This window comes from Haliaeetus albicilla, chromosome 24, assembly GCF_947461875.1.
Source record: "Haliaeetus albicilla chromosome 24, bHalAlb1.1, whole genome shotgun sequence".
NCBI classification, from domain to species: Eukaryota; Metazoa; Chordata; class Aves; order Accipitriformes; family Accipitridae; genus Haliaeetus; species Haliaeetus albicilla.
This window is the reverse complement of record NC_091506.1, coordinates 16449872-16466946: the sequence shown is the minus strand read 5'-3', so window position 1 is coordinate 16466946 and position 17075 is coordinate 16449872. Positions and strand designations below refer to the sequence as shown.

Sequence of the window (17075 nt, the reverse complement as noted above, 5' to 3'; positions counted from 1 at the left end):
GTTCTGTGTCTTTTGCTGTTCTCAGCAGAATTTGAGTTCCACTGCCAATAACAAACTGGTGAGATTAAGCCCCCTCAGGCATCGCTGTGGTTTAGGTGAGCACTGCAGGACATGAAAAACTGCTCAGTAGTCAGTTGCCTGAACTTTCAAGCCTGTACAACTGAGTAATTACTATGATTAAACAAATAAAGTCTCAGCTTTGGATCAAGAAAGAAGTGGCTTGTAAAGAGCAAGTCATCACTTTCCGCACAATTTAAGCAGAAGGTATTAAGCAGTGACAGAGTAGAGCCAAGATCTGTAAATTACGGTTGGCCTCTGCAGTACTCTAGAGACTGATTTGAAAGCCCCAGGAGCTCACTGTCTTCTACCCTTTCTTCTTCTTAGTTGTTGTAGTGTTGTTATCTGCTACTTCATGTAGCTTAGGCTTGCTGCAAAGAATCTCTATCACAGTCTTTATTTGTATACAGCTAACTAACATCCAAAGGATCGTTCATTGCAGCTGGTTGAAACATAATTGCCATCTTCCATTTTTCTATTTCATTGCCACAGGTAACCTAGAGCAAGCAAATGAAGAACTTAGAGCAGTTATAAAGAAAATATGGAAGAAAACGAGCATGAAATTACTTGACCAAGTTGTCCCTCCAGCTGGCGGTCAGTCTGATAAACTTTGCAATATGCTATTCTCTGCGCATTTTGGTCTTTCTAGATTGTTAGGAACCAAAGAAATAAAATTACTAAATTTTGCAATTATAACATCATTAAAGGACAACAAACAATAATAACAACAACATAAATATTGAGAAAATTATATCCTGTTACACTAGATAATACATACAGGACTTATAAGTACAACTTCCTTAGATCAAAAAGAAAGAGAGGAAAATGTTATGCTTATTTTCTTGCTTGAAAAAAATACCTTATTAGACCTAAACCTAGTCTTGATTTCAAATCATTCAGCAAAATAAACTAAACTTAGTTTGATTTCAATGCATTGAGCAAAATAACATGTTTTGTACTAATTAAGCTTGACAATGTACACTACATTATAGCTTATATCCTTGTATGTGTTGAATGCTTCTGGGAAGAAATTAATTGCCAGCTTAAAAATATATTTTTTTTTCTAAATTAATAAAGCAAGAGGCTAAATTATCTCAGTTACACTAGTTTAAACCAGAGCAGTTCCGTAGTCGACAGATAATGGAAATGGTTCAGTTATGCCAGTATGACTGAGATATGAATATGGCCCATGCAAAGAGATACCTAAATTCTAATGACACCAATACGTTTGCGAGAACTACAAGGCACGTATATTAGGTGTTGCTACGTGCTGTAAAATGACACGTCAAATATTTGTTATATCTCTCTTTTTAAATATATATATTCTGATATATATATTTAGCCTTTTTCGATATACACATTTTTATTAGTATGCTGTAGTGTAGGTTTAGGTGACTGTTTCTTACTTGCTTTTTCAAGTTTTAAAGGTGCAGGATCTGTTGCACGGTCACCCACACCCAGGATGTATTTATCTAGACATCCAATACACAGATCCATTGTAATCATCTGGTATTTCTTGTAGTTTATTGTACTTTTATAGTGTTACGGCAGCTTTCACGACTGATCAGGCTCAGGTTTGGAAGCAGACTCAAGATCCCAGGCCCGGTGGTGGTGGTGGAGGCTGATCCCTTTCTGAAGGTGACACTCGCAGTCTCTAGGGGAGGAAGAGCATGCTGGCTGCACTGCTGTTCAGCATGACCCAAGAAGCAGCATTAGCTTTGTCGCTGGAGGGAGCCACTTGCTGTTGGTGTGGTGGCTGCCAGATAAGAGTGGGGATGAAGGCAAAACCCGAGCAAATTTGACTTTCCAAAGGGGAACTGATACTGCACATTTAAAACAACTTTTTGTGTTCTACTCTGTCGTTTTTAGCCTTACACCTAAGTGCTTGCATGGCATTGATGAATTGCTTTGTTATTGTTGTAACTATGTGCTTGAGCTTTTTCTGCAGCCTCTGTTCCTTTCAACTATGAGTCTTTCCGAATATTCTGAAGCAATTCTGTTTTAGGGTGGTGGCATGGAATTAGTGTTGCCTCTTGCCAACTTTATTCCCCTACATTTTTTTATTGAAATAGAGATGCATGCTTCAGAATAGCGAGCTGTGCCTGCCTAAATCAATCTGACAAAGAATCTGTAGAGATTACATTCCTAGAACTAATCTTACAAAGTAACTGACTGTTCACTTCAGCTTCATTTCACTGCTGAATATAAGCTGTATATTTATTTTCAGCTATACTAAAATTCATTGCTAATATTTATTCCGCAAATGTAGCTCTTCAGTGTAGCTAGAAGGCTGAAAACCTGGATCACTGCTCAATTGATAGGAAGCAGTATGACTTCTACAACCCAGTATAAATAAGAACATGTTGGGAAGTCCTGAAGATTTATGAATTTTCGATTTCAGTTTGGTTTGTTTCTCTGTGGACCTTGTTATGACTTACCTGAACATTGAAAATATTGTAACCCACCTAGAAGAAAGAGGAATACAGCTCTTCTGCATTCATATGCCACAGGAGTGTAAAATAGCTTAGTATACAGTAGAAATTGGTTTCTATTGATGCTTAATATTCAATAGAAAATTGTATATGACAATAACACCAGTCACAGCTGATAATAACAATTTGGTAGGAGACAGAAGATTTTCTTCAATATAAATCAAAAAAGCATCCAAATTCAATACCTTGAAATCACTTGCACTTAAAAGTATTGAGCGGTCTCGTTTATAAAGTTTTTCTCCAGTATTACTTTTGCTGGTATTATGGAATGCTAGATCCTTCCTCATGACCATGCCTCCAGAACACAAAGAGAGCAATTATTTGCAGAGCAGAATGAAAATAATCAGTATAGCATTTTTTTTCCCCTGAATTATAAATAGATGCACTAGAATGGACATTAACTAATAGAAATGGAATTAACTAATTCTTGGTACTGGTTAAATTATTCATTACTGTAACTTAATTAAACTGTTCATAGTTAGCAACACTTTTTCAGTACAGAAAAATGAAACTGCTTTGCAAAACCATAGGATGTCAGCCAAATGCCTGAATGTATGAATGAGTTAACATTCTTAGGAAACTAGAGAGTAAGAGAAATACAAACAACTCGCTAAAGATTCACCTGTATTCTCTAAACTCCCCAGTCCCCTGCAAGCCCATTTAATCCTGCCTAATACTTCTTGCCCTCTTCCAAAAAATTCCTACTGAAATGATTCCTTTTGCTGTCACTAACTGTAATTATAGATTTGTCTATTCTGTGGTCAGTTATGCTTAGCTGCCTCCCTATACCTGTCCATATCTGGCTATATGTGTGTTACTCAAAAAACAAAGTCAAGGATGGCTCCCCTTGGCCAGGCTTCAGTTCTTGTGTGCATGTGTCTGCAGTACAACTGACTGTGCCTGTGAAATACACATGCACCTTGTTCGTACATACAGACTTTGGCATGCACAATTCAGCAAACTGGTAATGCATTCATCTAATAGGCTCATAAAAAGTTGGTGCATGTCCAGAGTGATCAACAAGGGCCCTTAATTTCTTCATAATGGGATTTCACAGGTACTGTCATCTCAGGTACAGTCAGTAGTCATGCAGTGTCATAGCCTGAGTTGAGACATGCTCTAAGTGCAACCCATAGTAGTATCTGTTATATCAAGTCTGTTACTTCTATGTGCTTGTTCTTTCTAGGAGCCATTTGCTATATCACTTCCTTAAAAGCTCTGTTCAAATACTTGAAACAATATAGTATAAAGGATGGGGAAAAGCTTATCTGGGCAGTTTGACCAAGGCTATGTTGCAGATCAATGGATTCAGCTAAACTAAGGAAGGCAAGTTTAGATTAGACGCTTTATAAGAGATCTCTTCCTCATACAAAATACCATTAGTCTCCCGAGGGGCTGCCAAGGGAGAGTACAGATGAACATCAAAGCAAATGTTCACAAAAAGTTTAGAAATTAGATTTGTAGAGTCAATTAAAAAGCTTTTTACTGCTGAGACTGAATCTGTAGACTGGAGAGCTTTTCTTGTAAGCTATGGAGTTCCTCCTATTTCCTAGCGGGAACTGGGGGGGACTCGGACCTTTGAAGAGATGTCAGTATTTGGCAGAGCAGGCTCTTTAATGTGCTAAGATATTTCCTTCAACAGACTGGTCTCCCAACCAAGATATTTTAAAGCAATTATTATAATTATTTTTGCTTTGATACATTTAAAGACAAATAAAACACTGGGAGAATACATCCCTGGTGCATTTTTACTGAAGTTAAAGCCTGTCGTACTTTCTCACATGTATACAGCCCATTTCAGACATTACAATGAAAGAACTTGTTTGAATGGTAGAGAATTCATTTTGAGACAAATGTCACAGAAACAAAAATTAACTTAAACAGTATTGTACATGGATTGGATTTCCCCATCCTTTTCATCGATATGAAAACAAGTCACAAAAAGAAGAAAGTTAATTAAATTTAAATTAGTAAAAGCTGTCATATTACAGGTAAAAATACTATCATTAGTGAGATACATTGGGACATATTATTATTGATAAAAGGAAGACACAAGGAGACTCTGTTTTAATCAAATGTTAATGTATGACGTTACAGTTTATGACAATTGATTAAAGAATTTGCCTGACAATCAGAGAAAAAGCTTGCTTAACAGAATGTGTTCATATGTAAAAAAAAACCCACAAAACAAAACAAAAACCCAAGCCTATCCTAAAGCTCCATTAGAGAGTTAAAATATGGAGAAAACAAATCACATAACACTAAAAAAAAAATCCATACTTTCTAACAAAGGTGTGTTAAAACGTGTCTGGGCAGATTAGATTTTCTGTGTTTAGTCAAGTCACAACTGTACAGAGTAACCCAGATCCTGGGATGTGTTAAGCACCCGTCTGTCCCAGCAAGGGCAACTGGAATGACAGGAACTTACTGCCCACCAGGATGTGGGACCTAAGAGTGGAGAGAACTTTGATGCCTAAAACACACCAGCCCTCCTTTATGCATGGCAGTAGCCAACTAGCAACCATGTTGCAAATAGCTATCTCAAGATACTAAAACAAATTGAGAGATCAGGCAACACAGCAGAAAGGGAAATAGCTAACTTCATGCCAGATACCTCTAGGGGAAAAAAGTGTGTGAAAACAAAAGCAATGTTTTTGAATAGAAAACTATTCCTAGTTTTCTGGCAAGCGTTACTCATCAAGAGATCAAACTTGCACAGCTGAATGATTCAATGGGACTCATAAAACAGGCACATATATTCTTAACATGCTACGAACCAGGCGATTTCGATATCCTCATAAGATACCTGCCTTTGAACTTTGAAAACTTTGAAACTTGGATTTTGTTCACAACAGTGACTCTGTAAAAATCTTAGGTTTTACTGTACTTGCTGTTTGTTTATCTTTTGAATTGTACTAAGTTAACTGATGGAAGTTATTTTCATTTCTATCAGCATTGCAGAGCTGATACAATACAATAATGTGGGAAAGTGCCATGTTGTTTCATATTTACTATTATCATCACCACCTATCTAGAAGGTGGCTAAGGACCACGTCTTCACTTAAACAAGAGCCTCATAGAAGATATGTGACATTGTAACTGCTGTGGGATTTCCTCAGACGCTAGAATCTGTCTTATTGGGTGACAATAAGATAGCAGAAGATGCAGCCCAACATGAGCATCTGGGACACAAACAAAACTCAAACTGGAAGATGCTTGGGTATTACAGTGAGGGCATGACATCAATTAAAAAATGTCCATAGCAAAGCAGGCTGTAAAGATGTCACAGTCCTTATGCAATCAGAACAGTGCTATATCGATAGACTGACTAAGCAAATTTGGTTTAGTAGTGAAAAAAAAATGATGTTGTAAGCTTTTTTTTGATAGAGTCACTCTTATGAACAGAAGTGTATGTAAGTCATAGTAGCTTTTATTTTAATCCATTTATTACAAGTAACTAAAGCCAGTCTTTCAGCTTCTATGCATATACAAACATTTGTGGTTTTGTTAGACATTTACATGAACTTACTTAGAAGTACATGAGACTTGGTAAAATATTGTGTTTTCTTCTTTCTTTATTAAGGATGAGTTCACTTAACTGACTGAGCCTAAACTGCTTGCTAAAACATTGCTTTTAAGCTAGTTACAGGTTCCGTTGTTGTAAGCTGAAAGCATAGTACGTATTGCACCCATCACGTTTTTCCCCCCAAATCAGATATGAGTGTACAGGCTATTGATAAATGTGCTGACTTGGGAGAGATCTGTCTGGTCTGTTCATTTAGATGATGAGGTAACCGTGGGGAAGTTCTATGCCACCTTCCTGATACAGGACTACTTTAGGAAATTCAAGAAACGCAAAGAACAAGGACTGGTGGGGAAATATCCTGCGAAGAATACCACGATTGCTCTGCAGGTGATTTTGTTTTACATTTTTAACTAACCATTTTGTGAGCTTACTTGAAATAGCAGGTAGATGAATATTGATGATTGTGCAGTGCTGCAAGGATTTTATTTAGCTGGGACACTTTTGGCCCTTATTCGTCAGAAAAGTAAAACGTAATCCTGCTATTCTGTCTATAACAAGGTAAGTGCAAAAAGTTATTCTCTGTGGATTACTCAAACAGTAGCAACGGTTATAAAATTTCTTAGCAAATCTAGTTGATACATCATAGTCTAAAGTTGCTGATGTAAAATCAGATGAATGAAGTTCTGAGATATCATTTCCATTCTTTGTTTTGCTTTAACTATTTAATTCTTTGTGTTCCTTCCTACAATGCTATAAGCCAGTTCTTGGGTAACTTCCTAATATGCATTACCTCATAGTACAGAGGTTTTTATGTGGTATCATTTTTCTTCTTAATTCTCACTGTTCTTTTTCTTTTCCACTTATGATTACTGGTGAAATACCTTCCTATCAGTATTTTTTTATGTTTGCAAATTTCAAACTTCACATTCATAGATTTCTTTTATAGGAAGTAACATTAGCATACTACATTAATGTCATATACGTCTGTCTGTCTCTTAAAACAAGCTATCAAATGGAAACCAGGACAATAGATTTGGCCATCTGTCTCTCAACAGGCCTGCAGCAAGCAGTCTATAGAGTATATGTGATCTAAAGAGTATGTTCTGAAAACTTCTGTCCAGTGATACCCTTTGTATTATGAACTTTGAAACAGGCAAATGGAAGGCTGTCCTCAGATAATTCCAGACATCATACACTGCACCATTTTTATTGAATTGCGACTTTCTGAATTTCAGTACATGCTGAGTAGATTCCTACAAACTATGAAGATATTTGATGTTCTGATAGCTTTTTATTCTGATGCCAAAATTTAGGAATATGTTGTGAAAAACACTCTCTAAAAAGGGAGGAATGTGTTAATCTGATTCAGATCCTGTTTTCTTTGTTAAAAATCCTGCTGATTTGTACTTTGATCTAGCAGAATTATTTTTGCTGTCTTAAGCAGGTAATTTGTTTCATTCCTATTTCCTAAGAATGTCTCTGCTGGCAGCTCTGACACACATTCTGTTCCCAGTCACCATAAGCATAAGAAATGCAACAGGCAGAGAAAGATTCATCACAATTCTTGCTGTTGATGTGTGAGCACATTGCTTGCTTACTGCGAGTTTATACTTACAGTATAAACTATATTTGCATATCATGAGAGAAGAGAAAATTTTGGGGAATGGAAGAGAGAAAAAGCCTGGAAACAGTTGAGAGGGGGAAGTGAAAGACATTGGATTTTTAGGAAGGACTTTGCAGACTTCTTCATTTCAGAAGCATTTGAGCAAAAGGAGCTCAAAGTTAGTTTTAAGCCACAGTATTATGGTTTTCCACTTGTGTTTTCGAAGTTGCACACATAACAATATAGAAACAAACACTTTGAGTTTCCAAATGTGAGTGTGCTCTGTTGTTTATTACCAGATTGCACTTCCTGTTCAATAGCAAAGACAGAGGGCAGGATGAAACTGGAAAGAATTAGTTCTTCCTCTGTCTTTAGACAAATACTTCTCAATTCAGAACAGCTAAAAAAATGACCATGAATCTGCTAGGAACCTACAAAGGCTTATAGGATTCAAGGCATGGCACTTATTTTTCTGCTGATTAAAACAATGCTCCTGTGGTAGTAAAATAATGCAGGCTGGTAGATGGGAAGGTTCTTTCTTCCTTTCTCCCCATTTTCCTCTGTTCTACTTTTGTCTTTCAAACAATTCATTGGTAACTCACCTTGATTTATGAAATAAAAGTGGAAATGCCATTTCAAAGAAAGCTGAAACCTATGGTTAGGAAAAAGCCCTGTCTCATGGGCTTTCCGTCCAGCATATAAAGGCATAACATAATTCAATATGGGAGGCAAGTCAAGTTCAAAGTCAAAATGCCATGTTTGTTAGAATAATTAATTATATAGGGATACAGGTTTAAAACAGACCTGGATATCTTTCTAAAAGAGATATTCTACTTCACCAAGGAATTGATTCCTTCTCATCAATGCCCCTGAGAACAGTTCTGTGGGATGTATTTTAAGGAAGTTAGTACAAATGATCACAGAGGATCCTTTTGGCCTTATAATGTACACAAATTTGATGTCTCTCCATTTTCAGCCTCTTCATTCCAGACTTGCTTTCTCCAAAGCTTAAATGCTTGTAAAAATTTAATGTTTTAAAATACCTAAGTTGTTAACAACCATTTTTGGCAGTGTAATTTATGGGTATACCATCAACTTGTATTTCAACTACAGAAATTTTTTTGAATGATCTGTGAAAGGCTTGTAACTATGAGGATGTTATTTCAGTTCTCGGTGAGTTAATAGTAGCTGGTTTTTGCATTTATTCTCTCAAATACTCTAAGTAAAATAATGTTTGCAGGTCTCTCTGGTAAACTAAGAAAAGCAGAAACGTGCAATATCACTCTGTCTCTCACCCAGTTTCTTAGGGAAATTGTGATGACTATTATGTCAATATATGCCACACTTGCATTGTGAACACTGAAGGAACTTCACATAGCAATCACAGTGGATTTATATCTTTATTACCCAGTTCATACAGATGAAATTACTGTTTGTTTTTATATCTCTGCATAAACTAATCATACAAACTGCGCATACAGTATTGCAGCATCTGACTTTGCTTACTAAGGTATGTGTGGAACAGATTGTAAACAAAAAAAAGTACTATATTAGTCAGCCTTCTCTCCTCTCTGGAGGGGAAAAATATCTTCAACTACACCTGAGTTGCTGCCACTGAAATCTGCCAGTAAATACGGGACCTTTATTTTTATTCTTGGCTGTGTTTACGTTATCTTTTCGTTGTTTTGGGAACTTTCTTTTTGAAATAAGAAACTTCCTGTAACCAGGGCAGGGATGTGACTTCAGCAGCAGCTTTTCTTTAGTTTGTCCTTTAAACTAGTTAAGATTTCACAGTATCTAGTAGTCATGATAATACCACCGCAAACAGCTTCTGCTTTCTGGATTGCTAGAAGAGATGAAAGCAGCAGAAGCTGGGCTAAGTCTGTCTAGTTTTTCAAGCTCTGTCGTTCAGAACCTTCCTATACTAGGAATTGTTTCTTTAAAGCTTTAAATAAGATGAGGAAAATATTTTTATCAGACTACAGTAAGTAAAGGCTTTCCAGCCATCCGATTCTTCTATTTGTAAGGAACAAGACCAACTGTATTTCCATATTCTCATCAACATCTCACCCTATTGCAGATCAGTTGTGTCCTTAAGCAAACCAGCAGATAAAAAGCAGTGTCACCGTTCCAGTTTGTGTCAAAAGCTATATGAGCAATAAATCCTCATGTACTTTTGCTGACATCTGTAACTTTCTCTTGGGGTAGTTGGAATTAGCAGCAGAGCTAGTTAATTTGTTAAGAACATGCTTCCTAAGGACCTCATAAACCCTGCAATTGCTGCCTTATCTAGCCTAGCCTTCCTTATCTCCTTTCTCCTGAAAAAAGGGGAGAAAACAACATGGATGTTGCCATTTTCCCTGTTTTATGAGAATGTAACAGAATTTTTTAAATGTAGATCACTCCCCTTTGCCTTCCTTTATTCCCTATGTTTTCAGTGGTATTTTCTTGGGGTTTTGGGGTGGGGGTTTTTTCTTTTTTTTTTTTTCCCCCGCCAATAGTTTTGTTTAGTACTTTTGAAGATACTGAAGGGAAAACCATGTAACTAACTGTCAAATGGCCTAAGGCACTGCTTCCTCCAAGAGAGTTACACTTACTTTGGGGGTTTTTTACTAGTTCTTTACTTAGATTGTAGGATATTAAGTTGGATACCTTCCTTTTAGCTAAAACTGTTTAAAACATTTACTTCTCATGCTGCTGTTTCTGATGGAACGGCTTATGTTAACATTGGCAGAAAAATGATGCACAATAATTTAAGAAAGAACTTTGACTTGTAAGATTTTTTAGAACTGCAAAGCAAAATCTTCACAATATTACAACTAGAATTCAAGGTCATAAAAAGTAATTTTTTTCAGCCAGAAAAGCACTTCTAAAAAAATCTAGTACAAAAGATAAGGAGTCATCTGCACCATCTTTAGTTAGTTGAAGAAAATTGCATAACACAGGACAAAATTTCTGGTGGCCTACATCAGTCATGTTAGTAAGTCCTGTTTCAACAAGTGTGAGCATAAATCTTCCCTTGGCAGCCACATTATTTAGCTAAAGATTCAATCCGTGGACCCAGGCGGGCAGGCTGACTCAGGTGCATGTGTAAAAATACTATTCTTAGAAGATGTTATCTTTAGAGAGACACAAAAAGAATTTAATTTCAAGGTTAAGTAAAAAGATACACTTTTTTTGATCAGAGCAAGAAGTTTTGGCAGTAGATGTAAAAACTAAAAATCAATGGCACCTTAATTTTACCCTTCTCCCAAATGTCTTTTCTGTCATTCACAATTCACTACATAAAAGCTTTCTATGTGTGCAGTTATATTGGCACCAAAATGTTTTTCCAGCACTTTACAGCCACATTACTACAGCAAAATTTACTTTATCAAGACTCTTATCCTACTTGAACCAGTTATTAGTGTATATTTGTCAATAAAATAGTCCTAAATTTCAAGAAACTTTTATCATCCTTTCACTTCTGAAGAATGCAAGGGATGTACTTTTTTCTTACTTTTAAAGAGTATTTTGTTATTGAAAAGCAGTTTTGAGTTAGGGGTGGTTCAATAGCTGGAGAAAATAATTAATAGGGTTCTTACAGTTTCTGAATTAACTGTTTTACTTAACCCTGCTTTCTTACATACACACCTCTTGCATCCTTAATTACTTCTAGTTGAAGTGACAATGCTAACACTCTCAAATTTAATTTCAGATAATGTTTGAAAAATTAGGACTAGTAAAAGAAGTTTTCTATTGCTTTGGGTTCTTCCTTTACTATATTGCTCTATAAAACAAAACAAAAATATTTATAACCTGCAGTATGCATCAGCTACCTAGCCTTGATGATATTTATGTATCTGATGTCAGTAATAAAGATGTGAACAAACAGGGAATCACACTAAGGCAATCTTCTTGCTGCTGTTTCTCTGACATCAAAGATGTCAAGAGATGCAAAACATCAAGAAAAAACAATAAGAAAATAAGGTGTGGTTTATCCCCTCCAAGGTTCTGAGGGTTTTATAGGTACTGGGGAGTTAGCCTGCCTTTCTGCCAACAAAATCAAAGCGGTTTTTTGAAGGAGTTGCACTTAATTCTGCTTTCACTTTGAAATCAGCTGCACTTTTCATGCAGTGCTGTTAAAACTGCCAGCCCTGTCCTTTTGAAACTTTTAAGTAAGAGCATGTTACAGTTGATCTTGATCAGTGACAAGTATTTAACAAGACTGGATACATTTAAAATTGATATTAAATTCTCTAATAGGACAACAGAGCTTTAAAAACACCCGTTGTAAAGATTTTTTTTTTTTTTTTTTCCTTCCCCTTCCATTTCTCTTTAGCCTACTTGAATTTCTCTCTCTGCAAGGTAGTGATACTTGGTCCTTAATTTGATAAAATATTTCTTAGAAATGCCTCTTTCACTATGCGGGTGGCTCTTTTGCAGTGTAATTGTAGTGTGACAAGCTAAACTAGAGAAAGAGAAGCAAAACTGATTGTGGTGGGTGGGCCGACATTTACTTCTGTAAGAGATTTTATTCAACAGCATCCAGCATTTGATCAGGCTCTTTCAGGCCCTGTAATGTGAGGAGCGGCTGTGTCTGCCTCTCAGGGGACAGTGTAGAAGCTGTAAAATCAGCAGCTTCTGAATTAACACCAGAATAAGTAGAGTACTTTTTTTTGTCATGAAGACATTAGGCATTTTAAGACATGAAACTCTGAAAATCTCATCCTTTGCCTGAACTTTATTTGGTTGCATGACACCAAAATTTCATACTGTGTCAGGAGAATGTCACTGGCAGAGCCCCCTCACAATTTTGGGGCCAGAACCTCGACCCATCTCGAATAACGAAATCAGCTTCTTCTGATACTGAGTTTGAGAAATGTTTAGGGGGGGAGAAGAAACAATAAAAGTTTGGGCTGAGCCAGCAAATTGGAACAGAGCTCCCTGCAAAAGTTGATTTGCTTTGTGAATGCCAAAGCATGCAGCAGGCAGGAATTCTTCTTACTCCACAATAATTGCATTCAGGGTGATTTTTATTCTGTAGAGCTCAGGTTTTCCTCAAGGATGGAGCATTTGCTGTTAGCCTAACACAGGCTGCTCTTTGGGTTCGTTTAGTCAGAGAAGAGAAAGCAGTCTAGAAAGTGAAGTGGGTCTCAGGGGATTATCTGCTTAGGCTATTGAGTAAAGTGGTTTTTGCCGTGAAGTGTCAAATTCCTCCTCACTTAGAAAAGGACACTTCAAATTATAACCACCAGCAGTTTGTCTAGACTTGCATATTGTCACCAAAAACATCTTCAGGAGTGAAATAACATTATTGCTTGGAACTACAATAGTCTGTCTTCTGCAGACCCAGGGTTTTTCACCCCTTATGAAGGGAAGAAAAGCAAGTGGTTCTGAAATGATAGGTGACAAGTTCATGTTCTCTATCTACTGTCATTTTTGTGGTGTTCTACATGCTCCTAGGACATGAGAAAAAATGTTCCTTAGGGCTCGCAGTGCCTTTCTTATGCTGTTGACTGATACTTATGCAGTGAGAATAAATATATTTTCTGGGTAAAATCAGAACAAACTTATATTTGTAGCAGCAGTTTAGGAGATGTCTTTCTGTAGTGATGGAAACTTGTATTGAGCCAAAGAGTTGTCACATTGCTAGTAAAATAAATGTTAAGTGAAGCATGAACAAGTTTAATTACTTTTGTCCAGTAGTTAGAGCAAATGAATTAATTCTACATAATTTTTCCTAGGGAAAATTGTAAACTATGTAACATTTGCATCTGTATTTCATATTTATTTACGTGTAACCCTCTTTGTTAATACATACAAATAAAGGATATTTCCCTTCACAAGTACACAAAAGTACCAATTTATTGAGCTGAACTTGATTTTGGGAACATATTTCAGATTAAACTAATTATGTTTTTTTTCTCTCTGCAAATTTCATAAGTAACATCAACCCTGCAGTAAACAGTAACACAAAAAAGAAAAAAACCCTCTAGTAGCCATCAGCTGAGGGGGTGATATGTTGCTCAAGCTAAGTTTAATTGTGCTCCCATGTTCATGTTGTGGTCACAGAAAGGCTTAGCTTGAAGGGAGTCTGGGTTTGACTGAGAGCACGGAGCTCTTGTGTAGTTGTAGAGCACTGCACTCAGCTTCAGCGTTAGAAGATGGGCTCTATGAAGATGAATAACACTGGGGAATCACGACTTGACTACTATGTCTCTTATGTTCACTGCTATAGCGTAGGTCTATTCAGCTGTTTTTCTGCATGCTTATTTTCTTATTTTAGTAGTTCTTGCATTGTATTCTGTTCATACTAACCTCAGTTTATTTTTATGTTAAAGTGTCAGTGAAGCGTTGAGGTGTTTTGTTCTTTCTAGTTTTCTTTGCTATTAAATAAGCGGGTAGTAAAAACACATTCATTATCTACATATGTAATGGTTTATATGAACATTTTGAGAGTCACAGGCTTCCAGTATTGTGAAGGTCTGAAGACTTAAGTATTTAGAATTCATGTTTATGCTTTATTTCAGATCTAGTGAATTTATATAGCAATATACATAAATGTACATCATTCTTCTAACATCTGTGAAGCAAAGCTTACAAGTCTCTTCTATTTCCTGGTTTCACTACAAGATGCCTCAGAAGAGGGAGCTTTGTGTATTTTATGTGACTAGAAATAATGTGGGTGATAGTGATTCTTACTATTTAAATGAATATTGTGCTTGCACTTCTTAAACTGAGCTTAAACTACATCTCTATGTAGGTTGCACCATACCTCAAAATGGATATGGGCTTAGTTTAGATGTAGGGAAAATTACCTTTTTGTAGTTCCAGTATTTATAAGAATTTAAATGGTTTTCTAAAAGTTATGACTCCGGAGTCCTGCATTACACACAAATTTCTTAATATAAGACATATCTAAAATGGTGTTACTGTTTTATGCATACTATAGATGTGGAAAATTGATTTTAAATCTATTTGGCATTTGTTAAACGTAGTCTTTTTAAAATGTTTAACTGTTTCATGTTTTAGTGTTTAACTTACTTTACTTTTAAATGTTCTGGTGTTTTGGCGTGAGGTGGTTTTCAAGCATCTTTAAGCTTATCTCTCTCTAAATGACCAATTCAGAAATACAGTTATTAGTCATTTGACATTTTTTGTCACTGAGGGACTCCTACAGTTCTATTATTTCAGCATTTGAAAGCACATGTGTGTCATCTCAATGCTGTGTCAGAGACAGGGGCATCTTTAATTGTCTCTTCAGATGCTGTTTAGGACCCAGCACTGGTGTATTAGTGCCTTGTGCCATCCTAAGCACATTGCAGGTGCTATTATGCCTCATAAAGCACAGCTGCACAGAATTATCATGTTAATTTGAAGTCATCTTGTCCATTTATGGGAAAGCCTATTTAAAGACATGCTTGGGTTTATTATGTAATTATGTTGTTCAGCGCACTGTGTGTCACTGGTTTGCTAACTAACCATTGGACTGATAAGTCTCATCTTTCTTATGCCTACAAGGAAAAACTAAGCAAGGAAGGCATCAAAAATTAAATTTTGGTGAGAAAATGTCTGAATAAGTAGTAACTTTTTTGCAAACTTCTAGGGAAATCTTTAGAATAGAATTAGAGGCCATCAAACACAGTAACATTAATCTCTTTTCTTCCTCTATTTCAAAGAAACAACAACAAAATAGAAGAACCTGAGTAGAAACAACAGATGTCCTCTTGCAGAACAGCATGAATAATTCAATGATGCAGTTTTAATCAATGTTATCCCTATAGAACTGGTGCCTAAACATGTCTCTTGTATGTTTTAGTTATTCTGTTATAGACCCTTTCATCTTCCAATGTCTTTGATGAAAACAAAATTTACTAAAAAGTATAGGGTAAATGCACATAAAAATTAACACCCATGTGAGGGAAAAAAATGTATTTTTTCTAGTTACAGGTACATTAGGCAAAGACATTTGTATATAGCAAATAATAATACTCTGTGTTGGAAAGCTAGTGATGAACAGAACTGAACAATTTTGTTTTCTGTTATACACTGGGATTATTAAACACATTTTGTCAGAAACGTGATCCACCTGACTGATTTAACAGCCTTGTGAACCAGGCAGGTTTTCAGTCTGGTGAGCTGAGATGGATATTAGATGTACATATGATGGCAGAACTGCCCCCTTGCTTCTTGAAATGATGGGAATTGTATTTTGGTCCTCAAAAAATAGGAAATAAATGAATATTTATTATTCACATTTGCACTTACTTAGGGAAAAATTTTAAAGGTGTTTTTTACTGCTGAAATGGCATAAAATAATCTTGAAGCTTCCTTTAAGGAAAGGTGAGAATTCTCTGGACATGAGAAAATCTTCAGGAATTAAGAATCTGCCATTAAAAAAAGGATATAAGGGAGACTAGAAAGAGTGTGACCCTTCCAGTAATCTTTACTAACCAAAGAAAATGTTATGAAAGTTCTTATATCACTGTCTACTTGTTGTTCCATTTGGGAAAAGTAAAGAGGATTTAGCTGCTATTTCCTTTCCTCTGCAACTCTGATAAGCCATGCTCAAAGACTGTGAGGAAGTAATTTCTGTATGACACTCAAATTTGACTTTTTTTTTTTAAAAGTCATTATAGCATGATGCTTCAGGAACGTGGCTAGTCTTGAATCTTTACACGTTATAACAACAATAGGTCTTATAAAGTTCTACTCGGGGAAATGATGTCCTCCTAAGAACTTCAGTAGTCGTAGTGAAAAAGAAACAAGCATGCCTCTGGCAAATGTAGACAAATCACTATCCAGGCTCTCTTTCTGAAAAGTCCCGTCTACTCAGGTTTTTTTCTAAGAGAAGAAATTCTCTCAAATTTTAAATGTAGCAGTTTTTAGAACCTTACAAATGGAGGACAACATATATGCCCATTGTCCCCCTGTGCATTATAGTGTCTCTAGGGTTCTTGCTGGGCAGACTAAAATGGGCAGTGTTATATAGGGAAATCGGTATCAGAAGGACCCTTCTTCCCCGTAAACTAACGGAGACATTTGGGGAAGGTTGGTTTGATTTTTTTGTGTGTTCTTTTAATTTGGTTCTGAAGTGCTTGAAGGTAAGGTCAAATGTTTTATCAGTCCATGCTGCCTCTATGATCTTCTCAGAAGATATTAAATGTGGTTCAGAGAAGGGAATTTCCTACTGATATATAAGTACCCATTCCTGCATTTTTACATCATCCCTACTTCAGTGGTAGCTGACTGATCTCGTGAAGGATTGTCTTATCAGTAAGAGCCCAGTGTGAGAATTTGTCTCACTATGCAGTGCTCTCCTGTCATAAAAATTGTTCTTAGATTACTTAGAATACTGTCAGATTACACCAGGTAAAATAAGACAGTACATGGGAGTAGTTGTTCTAGTGATAGA

General features: G+C 36.2%; 1 protein-coding gene across 20 annotated transcripts in view; it reads left to right on the top strand.

Annotated features, from left to right (window-relative positions):
• Positions 1–17075, top strand: part of CACNA1D (calcium voltage-gated channel subunit alpha1 D) — a 238207-nt gene that overhangs the window by 204779 nt on the left and 16353 nt on the right. For all 20 annotated transcript variants that reach the window (XM_069812325.1, XM_069812332.1, XM_069812330.1 and 17 more), the window contains 2 exons: positions 550–651; positions 6332–6462. In XM_069812325.1, coding sequence (XP_069668426.1) covers positions 550–651; positions 6332–6462 — 233 coding nt within the window. The remainder of the gene's footprint in view (positions 1–549; positions 652–6331; positions 6463–17075) is intronic.